The sequence below is a fragment of the Coloeus monedula genome (assembly GCF_965178545.1).
Source record: "Coloeus monedula genome assembly, chromosome: 23".
Classification (NCBI taxonomy): Eukaryota; Metazoa; Chordata; class Aves; order Passeriformes; family Corvidae; genus Coloeus; species Coloeus monedula.
In genome coordinates, this window is record NC_138803.1 from 6,300,212 (window position 1) to 6,325,970 (window position 25,759).

Consider the following 25,759-nt stretch of genomic DNA (forward strand, 5'->3'; position numbering starts at 1 on the left):
CCAGCCGAGCATTACAGCTCCAACGCTCCCAGGCCCTTCATTTAAGGTGGAGTTAAAATTCCTGGCTCTGGCAGCTGCCCCTGGCTGCTCCAGTTCTCACCCCAGACCCTCACATCTGTCAGTGGACGTGGAGCTGAACCCAGCCCGGATTTTAATGTTTCAAACCTCGTCTCTACCCAGCAGCTCAAAGTCCCCAGCACTGAGCAGCACCACCAGGAAAAGCAAGAAATGGAAAATCCAAACGCAGGGAGGCCCAGAAATAAGGAGGGAGGGACCAATGAAAAGTTTTTACTTTGTTATCCTAACGGGGTGTGAATTGGGAGAAAGTTCCCAGAGGGCACAGAAAACTTCTGCCAGCTCCATTTTCCTTTCTGAAGCCGCAGTCAGGCTGCCAGAGCCCTGCAGAGTAGTCAGGGATTTGCTCATTCTGGGATTTTGCTGTAATCCAAACCACAATTCCCTGATAAGCTGTTACCACATTTGTGAACCGACGTGTCCCAGATGCTCGGGCTGCTGGAAGAGCCCACAAACCAGTTCCTCCTGGGAATGGTGGCCAATTCCCAGTGCTGCCAATCTCCCTTTCATGGGCAAAGCCAGCAGGAGCAGCAGAGCCAGGTAAGAACACGACAGCCCCAGGGTGTCTGTCACGTCCCAGAGCACTTTTGCAATATTTATCTGCCTGGCACACGGGACCACGCGTGCCCGCACTGCCAGGGACACACACGGGAGCAGATGCAGGCGGGGCGATGGGGGAAGGCTGATTTGGGAGAGCAATCCTCCAAAAAACACAGGAGCTGCAGAGCCAGCAAGCTCTGCTTTTCTAAAAATCACTTCTTATAGCTGGAGAAAAACTCCTTCAAAGTTTTGGCACCCGATCCCCTTTAAAAACCTCCTTCACCACAGCAGCGCTCAGCCAAAAAGCCACATTTTTTGGGAAATTCGTTCCCAACAGGCATTTCCATCTGCTCCCAGGGCTCAGGAGAGCAGCGTGGGGCAGTCCCTGTGAGCACAGACCCTGAGCCTTGACCCTGCACTGCCACAGAGCAGAGGAACCAAGAGCACGAATGTCGTGAGCACATGGCACCAGAGGAGCCTCCTGGGCACTGACATTCAGCTCTACCTGCAGAGACCTGAGCTGGACTAATATTGAGTCAAAATAGGTAAAAATCAGTGGGAGGGATTATTTTCCAACACTGGTGGGAAATGGACTTTGTTGTTTAGACAGGAGCAAGGGAAAACAGGTCCCTCTCCTCTCCCCAGGGCACTGCAGCAGTTTGGAGCTCACCTGGGCCTGGTGGGACACGGCAGTGACCAACCCGTGCTGTCCCACACCAGTAGGAAAATTGTCCCCAGCACATTGGGGCTGCCAACCCCCCCCCCATCTCTCCCCTCCCACCTCTCCCTGCAGTCAGCCCTCGCTCAGCACCTCTTTTCTTTCCCTTCCAAGAACACGAGCCTCAGGAAGACACAAACCTCACTTTAAACAAAGGCTGACATGTCTTGAAACAATTACTGCCCATCTTGGGGGAGGAGGAGGGCTGGCAAAAGATTATTTTGGGAGATTAGGTCTAGAGTGACTGACAAACCGATATGCAACAGCGTTTGTTTTTAATCTGAAACAGGTTTGGGATAGAATTGAGGAAAAAAATCTGCAGCCACCCACCGCCAAGAGCTGCTCGGAGGCAGGGAAGCTGCAGCCAGCAATACTAATGTGCTTCTCACTTCCCAGCCACCCTCTGCCTCCAAGGGGACACATCCCTGTCCCCAGCACCGACCTGGGAATGTGCCCTCCCTCCTTCCCTGGGGCAGGGACAGACCCACGGACCCACAGGCGAAGTTGTGCCGCTCCTGGGGCATCACCCATGGATCCCCAGAGCCCCCCAGGTCACAGGGTCAGGCTTGAGCCTTGCAGTGGGACTGGTGGAAGGTGATTTTTGCACTGGGCCACTCCATTAAAGTCAAAACATTTTTGGCTGTCATTGGGTTTCCAGTATTTGCTGGGTGTTTTATTCCTGTCCAAGCCAGGGGCTGTGGGAAGGGTCAGAGGCTGCATCCCACAGCTCCCAGTCCACTGGGACAACCCCATCCCAAGGATTTTCCAAGCTCCAGCCCCGGGCAGTGCCCGAATCACGCCAATAAAAACACCCCCAGATGAGCAGGCACACACCAGCTGCGGGGGGAGCTCAGTGAGGGCGGGGGGAATTAAATTAATCCCTTCATTACCAACCTGACCCCTGGAAACATCTGCAGGAATGGCTGTGGAGGTTCACACGCAGCACTAAAGCACCAGCTCAGCTACCACAGCATCTGCCAGTGCAGCCGGGCTGGGCTCTAATCCCCCCTGCCCCAGCTGGGACCAGGGGCTGCCAGGGCCACCAGGGCCACCAGGGCCACCAGCCAGCCCAGGCTGTGCCACCCTGGCAGTGCCTCGGGGCAGAGAGCTGGGGAGAACCAGGCTGGGGGGAAAGGACACGGCGAGGCAAAGCCAGGCAGCCCCGGGACAGCTTTTACAGCAGGGGCACCTCAGAAATGTCTTCCTTTACATCCTGAGCACAAACCAGCCCAGTGCCTGCAGCAGCAGCACCTGTGCTTTTCCTGGGGCCCGGGTTTTTTTTTCTTGCCCATTTCTTGCCCTTTTTTAGGAAGAAATTCAATGGTTTTTCTCTCACTGCCCCTGGCACCTGTGTTGTCAACAGCTCAGTGTGTATCAGTGCATTACTCTGTGCTGCTGAGTGAGGGTTTATGGAGAGATTTAAATATTAGGGGAGCTTTGGATAAGCAGAGATGGGAAGGGGAAAGGAGGTGAGGATGAGCCGCTGGGGGATTTTTGGGAGGAAAGGTCAGCCATCGATGTAACTGCAGTGGGAAGCCCAGCTCCTGCCTGTGGTTCAGTGCCCAGGGTCTGAGAGCCACACTTGTTGCAAAATTCACAGCCAGGACCAGAGACAGCTCGGCAAACAGCCCCAAATGTGGATCCCACAGCGACGGGACGATCCAACCTCTGCCCACGCTCCAAACCTGCCCAAACCTTCCCCCCAAAGCTGCCAACTCCATTCAGAGACACAGCCCCAGGTGCTGCTCTAAGCTGAACGTGGCTCAGAACTGAGAGCAGCTGCCTTCGTTCATCTTTTAGCAGATTTCTAATACAGATTTTAAGAAGTTTGAAAAAAATGCCCCAAATCCACCCCAAAGACACCTGAAGGCAGTGCCCATGCACAGGATCCTCGGTGATTTCCTGCTCGGAGCAGCCGGGCCACCAACAGGGCCGGGCGCCGCCGGTGTCACCTGCGGTGGGGCGAGGGACAGGCAGCATTCCGGGGCCAGATGCCACATGGCAGGATAAAACCAGGCTCCCAGTGTGGAGGGATTTCTGTTCCTGCAATCCAATCCCCTCCGCCGAGCCGCTGCCAAGCGCCCTCCTGGCCCCGCTGCCATGGAGCGCCTGCTGCCAGCAAAGCCTTTGGAAAAGTTTGGGAGGGGGGGGAAACAATGGAAAATAAGGAAGAAAAACTCCTCTCTTTCTTGAGATTAATATCTCAAATTTAACTTGTTTTGAAGAATAACAACCAGGGAGCCACAGGCAGAGAGCACTGGCCCCCAGCTCGTTTCCAGCCCAGTCCTGGTGGTCCTGGATGGGATGGAAGTGGCACCACACCTGGGGAGGGGGGATTAGCACAGGGGGCTGCTCCCTGCTATTCCCATTCCCAGCACAGACAGGCAGCTGAAAGCAGATTTATCTGCTGGATAATAAAGGAAAAGATTCTCAAAAGGAACAAGTTTCAAGCCAAATTGCCAGGCTCCTGCACTTGTTTCTTTAATCCCTCTCAAAACTGTCAGAATTAGAAGGGGGGGAAGGGGGAGGATGGTGGGAAGGGGGAGGATGGGGGGGCATCTTCACCCAAAAAGCAGCAGAGCAGCCGTGGCTGGAGCTCCTGTGGCAGCCAAGAGCTGCAGAGGTGCCTCTGAGGCACAAAGAGGAGATTAAGGCTGAAAGGCTGCAGCCAGGCAAGGAGGCTGCTGGAGAGGATGGGAAGAGCGCAGGGGAAACATTCCTGGATGCCTGACAAGGAGATGCAGAGACCATCTGGGTGAGGGGAGGGAGGGCAGGGTGCCAGGGACAGCCATGGGAAGGATCAGCCCGGCCAGGGGAAGGCACCTCCTCCCTTCTGCCTGTGCAGGACCCACTCCCAGCTCCTCTTCCTCCTCGGAAGGGAGAGAACGACAGGCTGGAGCTCTGAGAGGGGCACAGACACATCAGTTTGTCCATCCAGCCAGAGAATGGCCTGTGCTGGAAGGGACCTCAAACCTCATCTCATTCCACAGGCAGGGACACCTCCCACTGTCCCAGGCTGCTCCAAGCTCCATCCAACCTGGCTTTGGACAATTCCAGGGATCCAGGGGCAGCCACAGCTGCTCTGGGCACCCTGTGCCAGGGCCTCCCCACTCTCCCAGGGGAGGATTTTTCCCAATATCCCATCCAAGCCTCCTCTCTTTCAGGTTGAAGCCATCACTCTCCTACCCTGGAAGCAGCAGCAGAGCACAGAGCATCCCCTCTGTGCTGTCACACTGTGACCCCCAGGAATTCACCCCAGCCCAGCCCTCTTGGCTTCCTCATCCTCACAGGAACGGGGCAAGGCTTTCCCTGCCCTGGAACAACCGGGGATGCTGTGATAGGAAGGTGCAGCGATCAGGAATGGTCTGATAATAGTCACTGCCCCAGGCCATCGGAGGCAGGGGTGGCAGCAGGCTTTTGGGATTGGGATGCTGCCCTTGTTGGGAACAGGACCAGGAGCCGGTGCCTCGTTTGTCACAGGGCCCTGAGCAGCCGTCAGACATTAATGACTTCTGGCATCTGCTGCCCTGGGTCAGACTCAAGCCAGTGACCCAAAAGGGACAGGTTTGGCTCTCCTCAGCAGCAGCCCGTGGGAGCCATCCCCGCTCTGCCTCTGGACAAAGGAGCTCGGGAAGGGGAGGCACAGAGGTGCTGGGCTCCCCTGTCAACATTCACTGCAGCCACCGGCGGCTCTCCCCGGGAGGAATCAAAGCCTCATTGATATGTGAATTATGAATGAAACCTTAAGCTTTTAAACTTTTAACCTGTGCATTTCTAAGAAAGTCTTAATTTAGCCAGAGACACGGCAGGAAAAGAACAGCGGTTCAGGGGAAGCTACTGGATTTTCTGGGCTTTTAAAACACACCCTGGTTTCAGATGAATGTTTCCTTTGCTGTGCCATTCCCAGGGGCAAAAGGAAATCCTGATCCACGCTGGCCAAAGCTGAGGACTGAAATCGGTGCTGCCCTGAGCCCGGGGATGAGGCTGATTGACACCGACACCATCTCTGCTCCGGTCCCAGCTCCTCCCTCCGCCAGGTTTCCGATTTCAAGGCACGCTCTGGGATGCTTTGGTGGTGAGCAAACCCCTGAACATCACCCCGAACATGTTTGTGAATTTATCCCGGCCCACGGCACTGAGAGCTGGGGCCAGGAGAAAGCTCTGGGAAGCGGCAAAGAGGAATTCAGGGGATTCGGCAGACAGGGGTCAGGTCACCTCACACCAAAGCAAGCCAGGGTGGGTCAGGCTGCTGAAAGCAGCCCTCATTAGAAGAATAAACTGTGTAATGAAGAGGTTGGAGGTCCTTTGCCCAGGGCTGGGGAGGGGCTGTTAAACCTTTAACCATCAATACAAATCCTCCCCGGCTTCCCCCTCCGCTGGAGCTCACCCAAACCTCGCCTGGCTGACCAGGGCTCAAGGAGGTTTGGTTTATTTTCCAGACAGCCTCGGGCACGTTCTGCCATCAGAGCTGGCACAGAGCTGGGACTGAGCAGAGCCAGGAGCAAAGCGAGCCAGGGAATCCAGTCTGCTGCCCTACAACGGAGCATTCCCCAGGACAAGGGTGCTGGGAATTGCCTGAGGAGAAAACCCAAACAGTGCAAACCCCAAACCCGGCCCAGGAAGAACACACAGGTGGCACGGGAAGCACAGGGCAGGGCAGGTCACAGAATCCCAGAATGGTTTGGGCTGGAAGGGACCTTAAAGCTCATCCCATCCCACCCCTGCCATGGCAGGGACGCCTCTCACTGTCCCAGGCTGCTCCAAGCCCTGGGCGTTGGACACTGCCAGGGATCCAGGGGCAGCCACAGATTCTAAAAACACTGTCTGAAATCACCACATTTGGGTCCTCCAGTTCCCAGAGGTCCAACACCGGAGGGAAGGACCCATTACAGGTTGGGGTGGAGCAGGGCTGAGCACAAAAATCTGCTAAGGAGGGATGGAGAGGAGGAGACGTGGTCCAGGGTGGAGCCAGGGCTTGCCCACCACTTCTCCTGCTGGGTGGAAGAAGATGCTGCTGCTCGGGGGGAGGAACCAGGCAGAACTGGGGCAGAAGAGGCAATGCCACCCTTGGGAATGCAGGGATTACACATCATGAGCCAGCAGAGCTCCTCGTTTTCAAAGGAGGGAAGAGGAAAAAAAAGCTTAAAAAAAATAAAAATCAATCAACCACAAATTATAAATAAAAGAGATGAAAGTTAAGAGCGAAACGAAACAGAGCCCCAGGTGGCCCCTGCCTGGGGCACTCCTGCTAATTTTAGTTTCTCGGCTCTTCCCGGAGCCGTCTGGTTCCATGACTGCACAGTTTTAGAGCACCTACTGCACCTCCCAAAAACGTTCCATGCTGGGATGGTCCAGCCTGGCTGTGGGTGGGAAAGGGGAAGGCAAGGAAGGGGCCTGTGGGACCCATCCCTGCTGTGACAAACCCAGTGGGTCCCTGAGCTGGTGTGGGGTGGCCAGAGCTGGCTGCTGGCCAGGCCACTGTGAGCCCAGCCCAACACCTCCCCAAACCACGGGGATTTGGGGCCATCCCAGTGCGGCTGCGCCCACCCCAGCACCCCTTCCAGCCCTGCAGCCCCCTCCTGCTCACCCCTCTGCTGGGATTCCCTCCCACAAACCCCCCACTCTCTGCAGAGGCTGAACGAAGCACCCACAGCCCCTTCCCCACCCCACTGCTGCTCCCCCTGCCCAAACCCCACTGGCTCTGCGGGTGTGGGGAAGGGGCTCGGCCAGGCAGAGCTGTTTGGCAGCCCCCACGTTTATTCCACAGAGAGAAACGGCAGCAGCCTCCCTCACAGAAGCATCCTATCCAGCAGAATGGATTTAAATACCTAATGAAGGAATAAATCTGGGAGCGAGAGACATTTACTGCGTCCTCACTCACACAGAGCCTTTGTGGTGGCAGGGGGAGCCCGGCACCTGCTCCGGGCCCGCGGCCGCTCCCAGGGTAATGGATAAGGCAGCATCCCATTAAACGAGCCCCTACCTGTCAGGGGGATATTGAGCACTCCCAGCCTCCACATCCATTCCCAAGGACTCAGCAGTGCCACGACAAGATGCAGAACTCTATCGACAGGGACCTTCCCCGGGGGCTCGGGGAGCCAGCAGCGCGCTGCGGGGACAGAGATGGATTGGGCCACTTTGCCTCCGCATGACACAGCAGGGATTTTTCTATTCTGCTTTAAATCCCCCCCAGGCAGCGTGTCAGAGGGGAGAAGTCATGAACCCAGCCCGGGCACACCAGGGCTGGCGGGCTGTGCTGAAGCAGGGGCTCAGGGGATGGGGACGAAGATCCCGAGAGGACAATCGAGTCCTGCCTGTGTCCCCAGGCCCTGGAAAGGTGCTGCCTTCAGCTGGGTCCTCTGCCATGTTCCTGCAGGTGGAAAAGCTCAGTTTGCCTTTGTTGTGGTGCAGGGATGAGAACCCCCCACTGCTGCACTGAGTGGGGAAGGAGCAGCCCAAGGCCAGGCAGGAACGAGCTGGGGAGGGAGGGAGGGAGGACTGTGCACAGCAGATTGTGTTTGTCTGGGCTCACAGGCAGAAATGCCACAGCCCAAGGAGGCTGAGCTGTGCCCACAGCCCCAGACACGGAGCAGGAGCTGCCACAAACCCGGGGATGTGAAGCTGAATGCCACGAGCACCCACCCATCCCCGTGTTCCCCAGCCTCACCCCACACCCCCAGCACCCCATGGGGGTTTGCCCCTCCCTGCAGGGCAGGGGAAGCACAGGGTGGGGATGGCATTCAGAGCTCAGCCCTGGACTTATTTTACATTTCAGGGAGCTGAATGCACGGGCAAATATTCCAGACGGGCACTGAGGGACAGAGCAGCAGCACGTGCTCCACCCCCACAGCCCCCACAGCATCTGACAACATCCCAGAACATCCTAGAACATCCCAGAGCATCCCAGAGCATCCCAGAGCATCCCAGCCATCATTTGGATCGCAGCTTTACCTCCCCCACCTCCCAGCCACAGCCAAACTCACTCTGCCCTTTCCCTGCCCTCTTGCCTCCCCTCCCTCCCCCGCGATACCAAAGGTCGGGTTTGAAATTCGGGGGTCAGGCGGAAGAAATGGAGCGGGGTCAGGGGTGAGGGAAGCACACAGGGAGGAATTTCACCTCTCCAAGCATCTGCTTCCATGAATCAGCAGCCCCAGAGCTCCTGCCAGGCGTGGGGGGAGCTGAGCTGGGCCAGGGCAGTGCAGAGGGGACTTATGGAGACAGAGCAGGGCGTCCCCCACCCCACAGCCAGAGCAGCTCCTGTCTCCTGAAACTTCTCTCCTTTTTTTTTCGCTTATCCCAAGCTTCTCAAGATGCCAGCCAAAAAAAAAAACAAAAAACAAAAACAAACACCTGAAATGCCAACCCCTAAAACAAACCTCCAGCAGAAATGGAGCGAGAGGAAATTAAAGATGTGCTTAACACATCTGGAGTTTCCATTTCCCATCTGCGGAGCCGAGTGAGGCAGACAGAGAAAGGGAAGGTCCTGCAGGTTCCTCTCCAGGTGCCTGTTCAGGGGAGGGAGCTGGGCTCCAGCAGGGAGGGAATAAATCTCCCATCCCACATTGCTCATGTCATCGCTGTGCCCCGAACAGCAGCCTTTGGGGTTTTCCCTGTAATGTACATGATCACTGCACTCTCCATCTGCCAGACATCTCCATTAGCTCTCCCTTCCCAAACTGCTCCCCAACCAGGGCCGGGCACTTTGGGAAACCCTGGGAGGATTCCTGCCTGCTCGAGGGTTTCACAGCGGCCTCTCTCTGCTGGAAAGGTACAAATAAATCCTGTGCTCGGGAGGGGATGGACACACCCAGCATCACAATGAACCCACAAGGTGGGTAAAGAGAGCAGAGAGCCAGGGATGAGCTGGAACATCCCCTCTGGAGCACAGGGAGCTGTCCCACGTGGAGGGCCCATCCCCATCCCTGATCCCTGAGCCTGGCAGCCCCAATCCCAGGGAAGGTGGAGATCTCCTTCCACGCAGGAAGTGCAGCTGCAATTGGGAAATGTGCTGTGAGAGCAAAAAAAAAAAAAGCTGTTTTCATGCAAATGTCCCTAATAATAAAAGTGAATGAAGAAAGCAACACATCCAAACAAGAAACAGTACATTTGTGCTGGAGAAGCAAAAATGATTCTAAAAAAGAGAGCTTTATCAACAATTTCCAGAAGGCATCGGCTGCTCTTTAATGCTCCTCGAGGAATAACACAGCTCCTGCTGGACCTGGGCTGCCTGGTGCCTCTGATCATGGGGCTCTGCACAAGCCAGGCTCCGTGCAGCACACTTGAAAAACATGAAACTTGTTTGTTTTCTTCAGCAAACATTGAGCTGCTTTTCTCGCCCCAAACCTGGTGCTCGGTGCTGTTTGTCCTGTTCCTGCTGCATTTCCCTGGCAATCCCCACTCTGGGAATCAGCCAGATTTGGCTGGAATCAGCCAAATCCCAGCCCCACACCTGCACCCTGGCACAGCCAAACTCCCCTAAAAGTCAAGGGCAAATAATAAAAAACGTGGCCCATGCAATGGGATGTGCTTTGCTCCAAAATATGCAACATTTAAACATTGATCAGTTGATTGCCAATGGTGAAGGTCAGTGTTTATCTTGCTTTCTTTGCACTTTGAATTACAAACTCAGCTGAACTCCCTGTGAAGTCAGGAAGTGCAGTTACCCCTTTTCCAGGTGGGAATGCAGGGGCAGAAAGCAGCCTGTGTGTCTTTGAAACTCCTCAGTCTCCCTTCCACTACACCTGGACCTTCCAGATATTCTAATTATTTATTTCTCAGTAATGAGACCGAGCTCCTGGGGTGAAAGGCTCTGCACAAAGAAATCCCGAGAAGAAAAGCAGAGAGGGTCACAGCCTGCTGCCCTTTGGCTTCAGAGCTCTGCACAACGATTTAGCCCAAACATACTCCAGAACTGCAATTGGCCTGAGAGTCAGAAGAAAGGGGAGGGCTGGAGGAGGAACTCTGGTTTCATTCCAGCTCTGTTATTCACTAATTTCAGCGTGCAAGCCCAGGGTACCCCTTTGCTTGTGCTCGTGGTACGAAGTCTCTGGGAGTGAGGAGCTTGAAGAGCATCAAAGGCAGCGGGAAGGGGAAGCAGGCAGGGGGATGCTCTGTTCTCCTCATCAACCACTGGCTCGGGAGGACTGGCGAGAGCAAGCCCCGCATGAGGCAGCCAAATGCAGACTCGCAGCTCGAGGTGCTGGCAAGAGCCCTCCCGGCCGCTCGGGAGGGTGGAGAGCTCCCAGCGCCGTTTACGGGGCAGACCTTGTTTTACCCCAGCGCCTCTCCCTCACCCTGTTTCCCTTTTCCCTTTGCTCTCAGCAGCTCAAGGGACCGGCTCTTGTTCTTTCCGACTGACGGGGTGTGGGACTGGCGTCCCCTCCCAGTGGCAAATGCAAATCACGCTCTAAAGTGGTGGCAGCGACCAATTTACGGTGCCGCTGCTTTTAATGAGCTGCAGGGGCAGAGGGACCGAGGCAAGACAAACAATTCCCACCCGCAGTCCCCCAGCGCTCTGCGCTGCTGGCTCCCGGCTTTCCAGGATGCTCAGGCTGGTTTGCCTAAGGCCTGCAGGCAGGTTTATGAGATTAAAGCCCGGCACACAATAAATAATGTAGCAGCTAACCACAAAAAAACCCCTTCCCGTGCTGTATAGGAGCGAGGCTGTATGATGTGTACATTCATTCCAATGCACATCACTTTCATGTACACGGGTCTGTTTGATGCAGAGCCGTGTCACCGAGCGAGAGAGAACAGCGGGAGAGGTGCAGGCGCTGGCAGGGGCTGGCGGGACAATTGCTGATGGAGCCTCTTGCTAATTATTGCAGCCTTCCCGTGCTGCTGCCTGTGCTCCCCTTCTGCATCCGTGTCCAAGGAATCACAATCCTAAACCCTCTATTCCTCCACCATCCTCCCCTGCTCCCAGCAGGCTCCCCAGTATGAACTGGGAGTGACTGGGGGCCTCTCCCTCCGCTCAGGAGGAAGCTCCATGGGAGCGACAGCTTTGGGTCACAGCCCGGGCAGAGCTCAGGTTCAGTTCCTTCCACAGCTCCAGGGGATTCTGGTGCAAAATCCCCCGGGCTGCTGCATCCCCGGGAGCTCCTTCCAGCAGGCAGGGGTTTCCCTCCCTCTGTTATTCCCAGCCCGGGCTGCCTGCAGAGAGCTCCCCGAAGGCAAAGGCGGGGTTCTGCCTATCCAAGCGGCTCGGCAGGAATGGGAAGAGGCTCGTGAAAGGCAGGGGGAGGTGCGGAGCCCGTGCTCCGTAACGGGAGCAATGGGCCCGTGCAGATAGAGAGAAACTGCCCGCGTCCCGTCCCCGCCCGGCTCGGCCGTGGATGCGGGCAGATGCTCCGCTGGGGATGTGCCACCCAAAGCCGGCAGCGCTTCACAGCCCGGCTCAGGACATGGATGGAGGGGATGTTAAAGGCGGCACCACCGCACACCCAGGGACAGCCCCGCAGCCATCCCCACCTCAAACCGCGGCGCTGCTGCTTTCCCCAGGCGTCTCACCCCCTGACTGTCCCCAAATCCCAGCCTTTTCGCAGCAGCAGCAGCAGCTCGGGGGCTGCGGCAGCGCCCGGGGCTCTCCCTGCACATTCCCCCGTCTCTCCCGGCACATTTGTGGTTTCCACATTTGTTTTCTCTGCCTCGAGGAGGCAATTAGAGAAGCAACATAGCCTGGTCTTCTCACAGTATTTCTTGCCACCCAGGGATTTAAGATCTTACAAATGGACCAAAACCTGTGTTATTTTGACCTCTGAGGATTTTAAAAGCCAGCAGAAAAATATGTTTATAGTAAAGAAAGCATGAACTTCTTGACTCGTGAGTAGAAAGGCAGGAGTCTGACACTGCCCTACCCCCAAAGCCAACAACATCCAGAGCACAGCAACTCACTCAGCTTCACGCTCTGAGGAAAGCTGGGACAGGCAGGAAAACCAACAGGAGCTCACAAAAGAGTTTAGAATTTCATGACATTTTTCACCAAGATCATTTCAAGTAGAAACTCATTATTGAACGTGATGAAAACACCGTGAAAAGGAGGAGGAATAACTTCTGCCTCACTTGATGCTCATAAAGGAGATAATACCTCTGAGAGGAGGTGTGGGGATGAATTATCTCCAAAATATGTTCAAGATAAAAAGCCTTGTTTGGATGGGGCACTGAGCAACCTGGTCTGGTTGAAGGTGTCCCTGCTCATGGCAGGACTGGATGGCCTTGGAAGGTCCCTTCCAGCCCAAGCCACTCCATGATTCCAGAAGCAGGATGTATTCCACAGATTAGGCTGCTCAGCCCCTCACAGCCTCCCCCCAAACCCCAATTTAGAACTGAACCAAATGCAATCGCTGCCCTCCAAAATTTCAAGTTGACTTTTCAAGGTGCCTGAACCTGCGTAAAACCCAGAGTCACCCCCATCTCCTGAGCCAAGAAATGAGATTAAAGCAGCCTCCGAGCTCACCTGGCTCCATTTCACATCCCCAGCATTTCCTGAACACCTGCCCCTTCGCTCTCCAGCAGCTATAAAATATCTGCCAACTTCTGGCTTTTCCCTGATGTGACTTGCTCTGGCAGGCACCAGATAACAGACCCAGGGCAGGGATGCTGGGAGGAGAGGAGGCCAATTTCATGCCTTAAGAGGTGGCAGGGACATTCCAGAGTGCTCAGACCCAGAGTCTAGAGGGACTTGGCAGCTCTGCCCCATCTCCAGCCCCAAACACACCCCAGTGCTCTCCTCTGGCTTCCACCACTTTTCTTATTCCCTTGAACAAATTCCAATCAGTAAGTGAGATTCCAACTCCTGGCTATGAGCAATAACAAATGTGAGGGACTGTGGGGCATTTTGGGGACCCACTTCTGTGGTTTGACAGCACAGATGGAAGCAAAGGGGAATTACTTTCTGAGGCTGGAAAAATCCTTGTTTAGGGAGAAAACGAGTCCCAACCACAGCAGCAGTGTAGTAGTGAACAAATACACCCTTATTTCACATCCTAGGGCAAAGCCCAGACTTTTCTTCCCAGACCTTTCAATTAAACAACTTCTTCAGCCAAACAAGAACCATCTGCCCTCTCACACCTCTGCTGGGACGTGGGGATCTGCACTCCAAGGGTGATGGATTGACCACGGAGCCGGCAGAGCCCCTGACCTCCCAGCCTACAGCTAAAACCAGGCAAATCCTTTGGAAGGCGCCTGCAAATGGATGATTTTCATCTGTTCAATAACAGCCTGGTGTCCTCTTGGCTTCTCCACACGTTGATGCAACCGAGTTTTTCCCGAAGGGCCGCGGGATGCGCGTGCGGGGGCAATAATGAAGGATAAATCACCAGGATGAGATAACCATCCATAGAATGAAGTCATCTAAGGACAGGTTTGGACATATATATTTCATTGTGAAAGACCTCCTTTATTCCCACTAATGGAACAAATTAAATCAGCCAAGCTGAATAAAACTCTCACGTCCCAAGACGTAACAACGCACTTAGAAGTTCTCCGTTCCTCTGGTGGCACAATCCAATCACTCACCGCTGTCCCCTGGAAAAGGGGAGGTGGGGAGCAAGGACTGAGTTCAGGAATTCAACAGGTGACAGGAGTGTGTTCCCCATCCCAAAGAGAGTCCCAGCAATGTGTATTTCTCCATAGCACTCCTGCAGACAGATCCCGAGCAGTGACCTCACAGCCTGGGATGGATTCCAGGCACGTCCAGTGCAGCTGCCCTGGGGACAGAGGGGCACAGATGTCCAGGACAGCGTGTGACACCCATTTTTCCAGGAGAATTGGGGGTGATTTCATTTGCACACTTTATCCTTCACCTCAGGGCGTCTGAAATAACCACACCTGGGCCCTTGCCCGCAGCACTGCAACACCTCCACATCTCCAAGCACACAAGTTAAAGCTTTATCACCACTGAGCAACTCAGTGCTGGGTGAAACCCAGGTACAACGTCACTGTTCCCGCTTCTCCCTCGCCTGTACCACCCAGGAGCCTTCCCAGCTCGTGGGAAGGCAGGCAAGGCTGCAGGAACTGCATTTTTCCTACAGCCAGCATAAACAGCATGATGGAAAAATAATACCTAGATGGCAACTGGCAGACAGAGGAGAGACATTTATTTATTCTTGATCACAAACAATGTCCTGCATTGACAAGCTGAATGAAGGGCACTTCACTGATTTATTAGACCTAATAAGAAACAGACCTCTCGGGATGAAATACAAGATTGATTTTTAGTGGTGAGCCTTGCTGCCATCCCAGGCACTGAGCTCAGGCTGATGAGATGGAACCAGGCGTGCACAGGGACACGGAGCTGACACAGCTCTGCTGGGGCAGGGGAATAAACGGGAGCATTTGCAGGGGGAAGGGGAGATGGAATGGAAACAAGGCAGTAACAGCCCTGCACACTGAGGGCTCCCCTGCTCTCCCTGCATCCTCCTCTCTCCCACTTAGGCTCTGTGTCCCAAGAGCAGCAAACCACTGGGAAGTTTAAGGTGCAGTTCCTGGGAAACCTCTGGGCCAGACCCTTCCCATGAATCTGCCTTCCAGAGGAGCCCCTCTAAACACAGCAAGTGCAATTTTCACATCAGTCTCAGCATCTCCCAGGCAAACCACATCAGCTGAGTTCCGTGGATGCCGTTTTCCATCAGGAAAAAGACAACTAGCACAGCAGTGCTTAGCTTGAGGCCCTATTAATAGCAGTTCTAATTATATGGCTGCAAATTTAATTCATGGCAATGATTAGTGTCAAAATCAAAGGCATCACACATCAATATTGATAGAATTGTATGAAGCCCATAAACAGAACAAGCAAGCTGACACATCTCCCCCCAGCACTTAGTTGCTGTTCACTGTTGCATTAATGTCCCTTCTCATTTTGCTTGATGGAAACGGCTTCATTGGAGGAATCCACGATTCTGAATGGTTTTGTCTCCAACATGATCCCCTTTCCTCCTGATCCCACAGCCAGGGAGCTGAGGTGCTTTGGAAGGAGAGCAGGAGGCAGAACTTCACCCACGTACCTGTGCTTGAGCCAGAAGGCCCCAGCATCAGCAGCATCTGCTTTTCACCAACTTTGAGACAATTGCTGGGGAGCAGAACCAGCAGGAGCTGGGAATGTGGCAGGAGCAGTGAGGTGAAGAGCTAAAGGCAGGAGGACACCAGTGAGAGAACCCAGTGTTTCCAGTAAGGAATTCTCACTGGGGGAGCACAGGCAAATTTGGAAGGCTTCAGAGACATCTCCCTGACTTTCCTCCAGCTACACAAAAACACCTTCCCTGAAAGCCCAGACAGAGCCAGCAGCTCATTTCCAAAGGAAATCAACAGCTGTGGGCGAGGGAATAGGTGTGACAAAGCTTTCAGACATTAATTGTGTGGGTAGATCTGAGACGGAGGAGGACACGAAGGAGATCTGGTGGAAAAGGCATCTCCACAAATCCCTGGCACTTACAGAGGTGCTGAACATTTCCACCATCATTTCACAGATGGGGAAGGAGAGATAAGGAAACAGTCCTGAGCACTCACTGGCTTCAAGACATGTCTGGTTATCTTGAAACAGGCACAAAATCCCGAGACAACCTGTTAACTTCCCCCGGGTCTCACCTCCTCTGCAGCCAGAGCCCCTCAGCTCTGCGCAGAGCTGCTTCCTGTGCCTCACCTGGCCTCTCTCAGGCCATGGAAAAGATAATCCCACGTGTCAAATGAGGGAAGATCTGCTGAAGGTGTAGGACAGAACGGTGAGCGAGAGAACAGCAACATCCTCGGCCCCACACAGGGGAGGACGGGACCACGATTGTTCCAGTTAATTACAGGGGGGATGGATCCCATCAGCTGCAGGCAGCTCTGATGTTAAATAAGGGCAGATGCCACGAAAGCCTGACTGTAGTGAATGTCTGGAATGAATTTACTCCAGGGATGGGCCAATTTTCATCCAACAGATGAAGGATTCCAGGTGAAGGATTCCACAGCCCTCCCTCTGGACAGCGGAGCATGAATAGATTAACTTCGCATCAAAAACTGTTCAGTGTAGACTAGCACCAGGAATTAAACCCTGCTGGAGGGACTGCTGCTTCTGTAATCCTTCATAATTCATGGAACAAGCCTGTAAATACCTCGTGTGCAGGCACAGGCTCTTGGCTTTTGCTGCATCTGAGCACAAGCCTCCCCTGTCCCCCCAAACCCCTGCACGCAGCGAGCACCAGGCTGCATCTCCAGGCTGCATCCCCAGCTCCGAGCTCGGCACGTGCATTTGGGGTGTGCCAAGGGCTCCTCTCCCTTCCATTTAGCTAAAAGCACCCCGGCTCTCCCCTGTGCAGGGAAGTGAAGGGCTCTGCTTTACAAGCTCCCTCTCCCCCACGTTCAAAACTGCCCCACTGACACTCGAGAGGCACCAGGGAGGCACCTAATTTACTACTACTCAGCACTTGTAAAGTGCTGAATGAATATTAATGAACTGATGTAATTAAAATGATGCAGACATTCAAGTGTAGTATCTGCCTGTCCTTGTATCTTCCTGGATAGATGAGGAAGAAATTCCCTGCTGCTTAAGGACTCAAAAAATTAACAGCCTGCTGTTGATTACATTTGTTAACTCTTTCCCTGGCATGAAGGAGCAGGGGCTGCATTTAACAGGTTCACCTAAAGCTGTCATTTAGAGCTGAGGTTAATTGGAAGGGTCTCAGCTTGCCAGAGCAGCAGCTCCAAGGCTGGTTCTGCTGGAGCTGGATCAAACCTACTGCTGAGCTGGCTTCCAGCTGCAGCTCCAGCTCTAAAGGCCAACAAAGGCTCTCACACGCCTCTGTTTACACCCCAAGGCCACTTCCAAACTTATTTTAAATACAGAACTCCTCAGAGAGTTCCCTTCCAACTCAGAATATTCTGTGAGTTTGTCACTCAGAAGTGCGGCAGTCCCAGGTGGACTTCAAAAGCCTAGAAGTCATTCAAGGGCAGGTTGGACAGGGCTTGGAGCAACCTGGGCTAGTAGAAGGTGTCCTTGCCCATGTCCCTTCCAACCCAAAACATTCTGTGACTCTCAGCTGAGCCCCACCAAACCCCTCCTCAGTGTTTGTGGTGCAGAGGACAAGGAATGTCCCAGGACTGATCAATCATCCAGCAGGAGGGAAGAGGCAGAGGGAAGCAGTAGGACTCTGCCCTGAGGCTTGGTTCCAAAAGCAGCCACATGAACCCATTCCCATCTCTCCATTACCAAAATCCTGCCTCCACCAGCAGCTCCAAAGGCTTCCTAACTCATGGTCTCCTACACCAGTTGCAGAAGGATTGCTGGGAAACAAAACTACTGCAAGATTTCCATCAGACCTCGTTTGGTTCCTTTTCCAAGACCACCCTGCAGCAGCTTCCACTTCACCTTTCCCAAAACTTGGCACTTCAGAACAAACCACACTAACAGTGCTGAGGGCTGAACTCTGCCTCACCAACACGCTCTCTGTGACCCAAACCCTGCGACTTCCACTCCTGCTTCACTCCCAGTTTCCCACTGGGAAGCACCCATAAGACACAGCAGCAGTGACGAGCATCCCGAGAGAGACAAAACCCAGCTCCTGGCTCTCCAGAGCCACGGACACAGGCTTACCTTCTTCAGCCTGCCCGTCTTGGTGCCCACAAAGACCACGCTGTAGCCGTTGTAGACGTAGGAAGCCACGGAGGTCATGCGGTCGCGGCTGGAGGTGAAGAGCGTCACCCCGTCCACGGGCACTGAGCCCCCCAGGGGCTGGTTGATGTCGAGCCCGCAGAAGTTGTCATCGATGGGGACTGGCTGGAAAGACAAGGTTTGGGGCAGCTGTGAGTGAAACAGAGCCCAGGGCAGTCCCACACACTCGGGGTGGTGTGCAGGGAGCTGGCGGTGCCGGCAGCAGGGTCTGGGGGCCACCAACGGGCCACCCCCTGCCAGCTCCAGCCACCTTCCCCAGGGATCCTCGAGCTTGCAGAGCCCCAGGCTGGGAATGGCAAAGACTCGCAGGAAGCTTCACACCTTCATTCTGCCCTAACACCATCCCTTCCCTCATTGTCATCCCACTGTAGGATGAGAGCATGGATTAAAGGGGAAGAGTGCTCTGAATTCAGGGAAACTGAGGCACAGACGGACTGATCCCACTCCACAAACTTGTGTTCCACTGGGGCAGGGATTGATCCCGGCTCTCGAGGGCTCCCACAGCCAACACCCAGCGCGTCCTTACCGCTTTGGTGCACTGGACATCCTTCCCCAGCAGCCAGTTGAGCTCCAGGTTGCCCTCGCCCTGGTAGCAGGACTGCAGGCGCTCCTTGATGTGGGCGTTGATGGTGCGGATGGGGAACACGCAGAGCGCGGAGTCGTCGGGGGGGTGGTGGTACTGCTTCTGCCCCTTGGAGAAGATGGCAAAGAGCACGTCCTCCTGCGCCGTGATGTTGAGGGCCCTGGCCAGCACCTCTCCCGGCTTGGACAGGTAGGCGGCCTGCAGCAGCCGGTACTCCGTGTCCCCCCTGACGCAGCCGAAGGGCAGGGACACGTACGAGTGGAACTTGGGGTCGTCCTTGCACAGGCGGACGATGCGGGAGGTGTAGAAGAGGTCGCTGGCGGAATTGATGGAGACGCCCTCGGGGGTCTCCGGCTGCACGGTCAGAAAGTAGACGAAGTTGCCACTGGCAAAGCCGTAGATGTAAAAGATGTCGAAGTGCGAAACCAGGGCCAGCGTGTCCGAGGGGATTTTGATGAGGGACGAAACAAAGTCACTGTGGAGCTCATAATCCAACATCGCCGACGACTCCGGGTCCCGGGGCAGCTTGCGGCTGGAGAGGGTGGGGAAATAATCCTGCTTGCCGTCCACTGCCGTGCCGATGAAGAGCTTCCCGTCCTCGCCCTCGGAGCGCACGATCACCCCGTACATGGTGCCCGTTTTGTTGACGCTGGACAGGTAATGCTCCTTCTTGTGCGAGGGCTCCACCAGGATGAAGAGGTCGTCGAGGCGCAGCAGCTTGCAGACCCCCTGGTAGAGGCTGCCGCACGCCAGCAGCCGGTTCTCGGAGTAGTCGATGATGAGCAGCTTGTTGACGTTGTTGGTGAGCGTGAGGACCTCGCTGCATGGCTGCACGATGAGGGGCGGGTAACAGGATTTGTTGTCCTCCTCGGGACCAGTTTTGTGAGCCACCAGAATGGTCAGGTTCCCCGAAAGCTTGTACACCCTGTTGATGGCCCCCACGTAGACAGCCCCGGTGCCCCGGTGCACCGTCAGGTGGTTGAACGTCCAGTCCCGGTTCTCCGAGTGGAAAGTGTTGAACAAGGCATTGCTGGACACGTTCCGGGAGAGCGATGCCAGGAAGAGGCAGAGCAGAGCCACTGACCAGCCATCAGAGTCCAGTACCCGAGGCCAGTTCCTCCTCTGATCCATCCTGGGAAAGGCAAACTCCGTGTCCCCCGCACGTGTCCTGAGCCCCGGCAATGTCCCTCACATGGTTCTGTGGAGAGAAGAACCACCCAGAGCCAAGGATTAGATCCCATGTGCCCTGCAGATAAAATTCAAAGGAGGCTTTCTAATTACAGAGTCCTTGAGATAAAGCGAGGATGTCTCTAAGCACAACAAGAATTAAGCAAGTCCACAACGTACTGCTGAACAGTTCAGGTCGATGTTTTACCACTTGTTTTAGCCCCTGCATCTTAATTTGTGATGTGGTTTGGCTGTTTAGAACACGCTCTGCTCAGCCAGGGAGGGGAGAACCAGCTCCAGCCCAAGGCAAAGCCCGCGGCTCACAGCCCCAGCCATCCATCTGCAATCTTGGCTAGAAGGGTGTCTCCTGCAGGGTTTGTTGCTGGAAGCAGCAGAGGAAACAAGAGCTGTTCTTCACCTATAAACCCTCTCTGATTTAATTTGGGAACCTGAGAAAGAAGCCTCATGCAGGCAAATTCACTGAGCACAAACACTGAAGGTACTGACATCTCCCCTCAGCCTGTCCCCAGAGCCAGAAGTGCCTCTCAAGCAGGTGCATTTTGGGCAGGAACTCCCTCACCAGGTACTTTCCTGCCAAAAAGCAGCTGCCACCAAGGTGGGAGCACGTGATTAGATCAGCCACCAAACCTGCCAGCAGGGGAGAGACCACCCTTGCCTGCTCAACCTGACCACAGAGGTGTCTGACTGCATGGACACAGAAAACCACCACGAAGTTCTCCTTTATCCCAAATTCTGCATTCTTTACATGCTCCAGGCTGAGTAGGCAAAGGAGCCACTTCAGGGACATCCTTCCTCGCCTCAGGGTCACCCCAGCCTGGGAAGAGGCTGAGGATGAGCCACAGTCTGCACCCATCCCCTGCCAGCAGGGCCAGGCCAGCGCCAGCACACACCCCACAGAAACCCTGCCCTCGGCAGCTCTGATGCCCCTGCCCTGGGTGCCAAGGCAGGAGGCCGCTCCCTCACCCCCTGATAATGGATGCTGCTCCTGGTTTGGTACTTGAAACAATTCCCAGCACTGCACAGCCACTCTGAGCTCGTGAGTGTCACTGAACAGCCGCTCTTTAGGCTTGTTCCCGCCGGGAGCCGGAGACGGCTGTTCCTGAGAGGTGACAAAGGAGCTCTGTCCCTGCGCTGCCGTCTCCGTGTCACTGACAGGAGACACGACAGGAGAGAGGGAGCAGTAATGGGTTTCTCATTCTGCTCAGGGAGACATTTCCCCAGCTGCTTCCCTCTCGCTGCCAGGCTCGGCATTCCCACCTTTGGCTGTGGTGGTTTCTCTGTCCCGGGGAGGACACGGACCCTGCCACCCTCTCGGCGTTGTGGGGACGGCTGTGGCACAGAACGGCTGCTCCCGCTGCCTTCCCACATCCACGGCAGCACCAGGGGGACTCCCCGGCTCTTCTCACTACATTTCTGAGTGAACGGCCCAACACCGTTCCCTGACCCGGAATCTTTCCAAATGGCACAGATCAAATCGTTCCCAGGGATCTGGGAGGATCCTCTCCGTGCTGGTGACACGTGGTGGGCACTGACACCTGATCACGGGGCACAGGGGTCTCAGAGCAGCTCTGCCTGGAGCCCCACAGTGCCCCAAGTCCTGGGACATGGTCCTTTACAGGCTCTGCTTCAAGGGAAGCCCCACAAGGGAGAGATCCTGCAGAGAACAGGGAGGCCCTGCTGGAAAGCTCAGCACACACAGCTTTCCTGTTCAGCAGCTCCCAATCTTTAAAAAGTTGTTCCACTGCAAGGTGAGACAAGGACGGTGCAGGCCAGAAATGAATGCATTTAATAAATAATTAACTTTACACACACCTGGACGTGTGGGACAACAGCAGCTCTGCACTTTGACCACAGCAGTTTCAGATGTTTTTCAGCACATTTCCATGCCAAGCCAGCCCAAACCCAGCGCAGCGTGGAGCTGCTGTGCAGCAGGGCTGTCAGCTGGAGCCCAGCCTCTCTGCTGTGCCTCACAGTGAAGGTTTTGCAGAGCGCTTGTGAACAGTCACTGCCAGCGGCAGGAGAGATCAGCCGGGCAGGAGAATCTGCGCTTTCAAATGTTATCTGAACACGACAGAGCACGGCCATGAGCTGCCACCCTACCCAGCCATCCCCGGATCCGTGTCACCCCCGGGGCAGCTCCCGCAGCTCCCACGACCCCAGGGCTGGGGCAGGACGTGAGGGTGCAGGGCTGGGCTGAGCTCAGCAATAGACACCAAACAGCCAGGGGAACCCACTGCCTGCGAGGGTTAGGTGGGATTTTGGGAAGGAGTTCTTGGCTCAAAGGATGGGGAGAGGTTGGCAGAGGCTGCCAGCTGTGGCTGCCACATCCCTGAAGTGTCCAAGACCAGGCTGGATGGGGCTCGGAGCGTCCTGGGATGGTGGAAGATGTCCCTGCCCATGGCAGGGAGAGGAACGAGATGAACTTTAAGATCCCTCCCAACACAAACCATTCTATGATTCTCTGTGGAGGAGGCCAAACACCTGGGGAGTTAAACACCAGGAGAATGGGTGATTTTAGCTCTGATCCTTAATACCATTTGATCATTAATTTTTCCTCTTTTTCTTTTTTTTGTGAAGAGAGTTTTAAAATACAGCCTCAGAAGCAATCTGCAGCTATTAGTAACGCAAGGTGAAAGCGAGAGTAAATTCAGGGACACAATATAAACCCAAGCAGCTGAAAGGCCTCAATTAGGCTGAAAGGAGTTATCTGGTATTTAAATAATTATTAGATTGAAGGAATAATCACAGGTCTGAGCCGATTTTTTCCCCCACTGTCATCCTAATGGAGACTATAATATTATTATTCAAATGCCCATGATTCTCATTGAGGGGGGAAGAAAAAAGGGCTCATTTAATCTCCATGTGACAGGGCTTCAGGAGGCACCATTAGTCATTTCTCTCATTTCAGCTGTCACTCACTCATGGGCACCACAGTTTGTCATTAGTGGCGTTTTGTGCACACCAAAAAACCCACAAAAAACAGGGGAAAAAAGGAAAATTAAAGCCAAAACAAGAGAATCTCCTGTGGCAAATGACGGCTCAAAGGCACAATTCTGATGTCACCAGTGTGGCAGCTGCGTTTGCCTGGTGGTGGCGGTGGCTTTTCTTTGGGGGTGGGGTTGGTGTGGTGAGCAGTGATTTACACTCAGCACTGCTGGGCCCTCAGCCATCGCCTCTGCTCCCTCAGCTCCTGTGTTCCTGGGATATTTCACCTGCTCTGGATGTGCCCCAGCACCTCCAGGACACAGCAAAACATCCCCAGTGCCTTCACTGACCCCAGACCCTGCACTGACCCCGTCATCCTCACTGACCCCCTTCCTCACCTCCAGCCTCCCAGCCCCACAAGCTTTTCCCAATCTGTCCCTGTGGCTCCCCCTGCCCAGAGGCCACCAGGGTCCCCAAGGATGGGCAGAGGGGGAGCGGAGCGGGCCATAAATCCCATGCTGGCTTTGTGGGGGCTGTGTCCCTGAACAAACCCCGCAGAGGAATGACAGAGCCTGCCAGGAGGGGCAGAGGGGCTGGGATTGCTCCCTGAGCTGGGGTGGGCTCTGCCCTTTTCGCTCTTTAGAGCCCCATAGGATTCATGGCCGGGAGCGGGGCCAGCGGCCCCAGCACTGCCCTCCCTGTGGTCACCAGGCTGCCACACCCCCCTGCCCTGCCCAAAGGGCCACCAGCAGCACAGGCTGCACGTGCTAAACCCAGAGATAGAACAAACCCTTCGGAACAGCCTCAGCCCTGCCCCAGCCTGAGCCTTTCCCCTTCCATTGGCTCCATATCAGATCTGCCCACAGGATGAGGGGAAAAGCACCGAGTTTGGCCATTTCTTTGTAGGAACACAGGACCCTCATCCCTCCTGGAGCACATCGGGAACTGCCCTGCGAAACCTCTCCAAGCACTGGAGCTGCTGCAGGGATTGATCCCCTTGCAGGAGCGATGTTCAGGACACATTTGTCACCTATGGAGGATGACTTTACAATAATTCATAGGGTTTGGGTTTAATTAGACAAAAGATCTGAGCCAAACTGTCTGATGGAAGCTTCTCCAAGCCCTGGGATGTTTCCAGCATGGATCAGAGGTCTGGATGCTCAGAGCTGCCTCTTTGGCCAGGCCACCACAGCCAGAGGAGCCCCACGCTGCCAAATCCCCCCTGGCCCAGCAGAAACCTCTCCCCCCATTCACACAACCCCTTCCCTGCTCTCAGGCCTTTCTCCAGGAGGAGAAGCCTTGGCACGTCCATGCCCCGAGCAGAGGGTTTCCCTGGCTATCCCGGAGCAGGGAGCCTTGGCACTGATCCCTCCAAACCCCACCAGGCAGACACCACCCAAGAGCCTGAGCCCAAGGGGAGTTACTGGCGGCTCGGTGTGAATAATTGGATCTGTAACACAGAGCAATGGGGACAGCTCCTACCACCTCTTCTTGGCCTTTTTTTAAAATATTTTGACTCCAACAACAGTAAGAGCAAGCTGTAAATCACCAGGGAGGAGCCTGGAGCCAGCTCTGAGGTTTCTCCAGAGGTTACTGCCCCACGGGGATGACAAGTAACAAGCATTTCCTAAAACACAACCTGAACACTTTGGGTTTTGGACCAAAATCCACCTTCCTGGCTGGCCCTGGGCTTCCTGTCCCTGCTCCGTGCTGGCAGCCACTGGCAGGAACTGTGCCAGGAGCTGTGTCCCCCTTCCCCGGAGCTGCTCGTTCCCAGGGATGACATTTCACAGGCTCGGCAGCGTTCTGAGAAAGAGTTAAGAGGGCAAAACACAGCATTGTGATTATTGCTTCCTCCAGGCCTGGGACAAGGAAGAGGAGGGGAAGAACAGAACCCAGCCACGAAAAGGCATTTCCCTGATAACAAACACCATCGCAGGAATTATGCACAAAATCTGTCCAGAGCCCAGTATTTGTTTATACAACACACACTGCGCAAAGCTCTCCCCTCTGCCTCCCTCCTGTGCACACACATCCCAACAGGTCCAGAGAAACAGAAAATGCAGGGAGGGCCCTGTCCTAAGCCCCAGATTTGGAACTGCAGTTTGGAAGACAAGGACACAGCGCATCTGATGCCACCCCTGGCATTGTCCCAGATTTGCTGGACAGGTCTGGACAAGCTGTGCTCCTCACTCCCCACCCCCAGGGAGATCCAAAGCAGGATCACAGCTGTGGCTGCCACCCAGCTGTGCCTCACAGCTGCAGTCATTTAACCCAGCAACCCCACAGGGCTTCCCCGAAAATCCATAACCAACCTCGGACACCTCGGTGGCAGAAATGAGACACCTTTTTCCCTGTGCTGACATTTGACACCTGCTCTCTGAGAAACCACAGCTGGCAGCTACTGAGCTTCGAGTGCACTGCTGTGAAACAGCTCATAAATTACCTTGCTTGGAGAGGGGAGCTGGGCAAGGAGGACTTTATTCCCCAGGCAGTCCCTGAGGACAGGCTCGAGGCTGGTGACAGCCTGACGTGCTGGAGCGCGGAGCAGAACAGACCCTGACTCTCCCAGCTGCCTTGAAGTCCGACACCAAGGGGAAATTCAACACTTGTGAAGTTTCATAGCTGGTTTAGTCAAGTTTTGGGAGGGCTCAGGTTCAGCCAAACCTGTGTAAACAGGTCACTGGCTTTGGATAACGTTAAAAGAATGAGAGTTGGACGGAGAGTTGTGAGTGTCTAACGCAGCCTCCTGCTGCAAGGCCCAGCTGTTACAACCATCATTCCAGCGGAGTTTCTCTAGACTGTCCTTAAGGACCCCCAGAAACACAATCCACAACCCCTCCAGGCAATCTAGGTCAGTTTTATGTGCCTCAGAAAGTGCTTTTCCTGGTTTCCTACCTGAGTCCTGATGGACTGAGCTTTATCCACCTCTCCACCTGAGCATCGTTTGATTATTCACGGACTTTATTCCCAACAAAATGGAATTTAATGGCTGCTGACCTTAGGTGCAAGCAGATTAAACGATGAAATGATTTGCCCAAGGCTAAGCAAAAGGTCCCAGTGGCAAGGCAGGGAGTTTTAT

General features: G+C 54.8%; 1 protein-coding gene across 2 annotated transcripts in view; it reads right to left on the minus strand.

Moving 5' to 3' along the window:
* PLXNA2 (plexin A2) overlaps positions 1-25,759 on the minus strand; it is a 138,763-nt gene that overhangs the window by 107,580 nt on the left and 5,424 nt on the right. For both annotated transcript variants that reach the window (XR_014227050.1, XM_082296228.1), the window contains exons 2-3: positions 18,508-19,762; positions 17,904-18,086 (exon numbers count right to left, since the gene is read on the minus strand). Coding sequence is in view for 1 of the 2 variants with exons in the window: in XM_082296228.1 (XP_082152354.1) it covers positions 17,904-18,086; positions 18,508-19,695 (1,371 nt within the window). In the remaining variant the exon portion in view is untranslated. The remainder of the gene's footprint in view (positions 1-17,903; positions 18,087-18,507; positions 19,763-25,759) is intronic.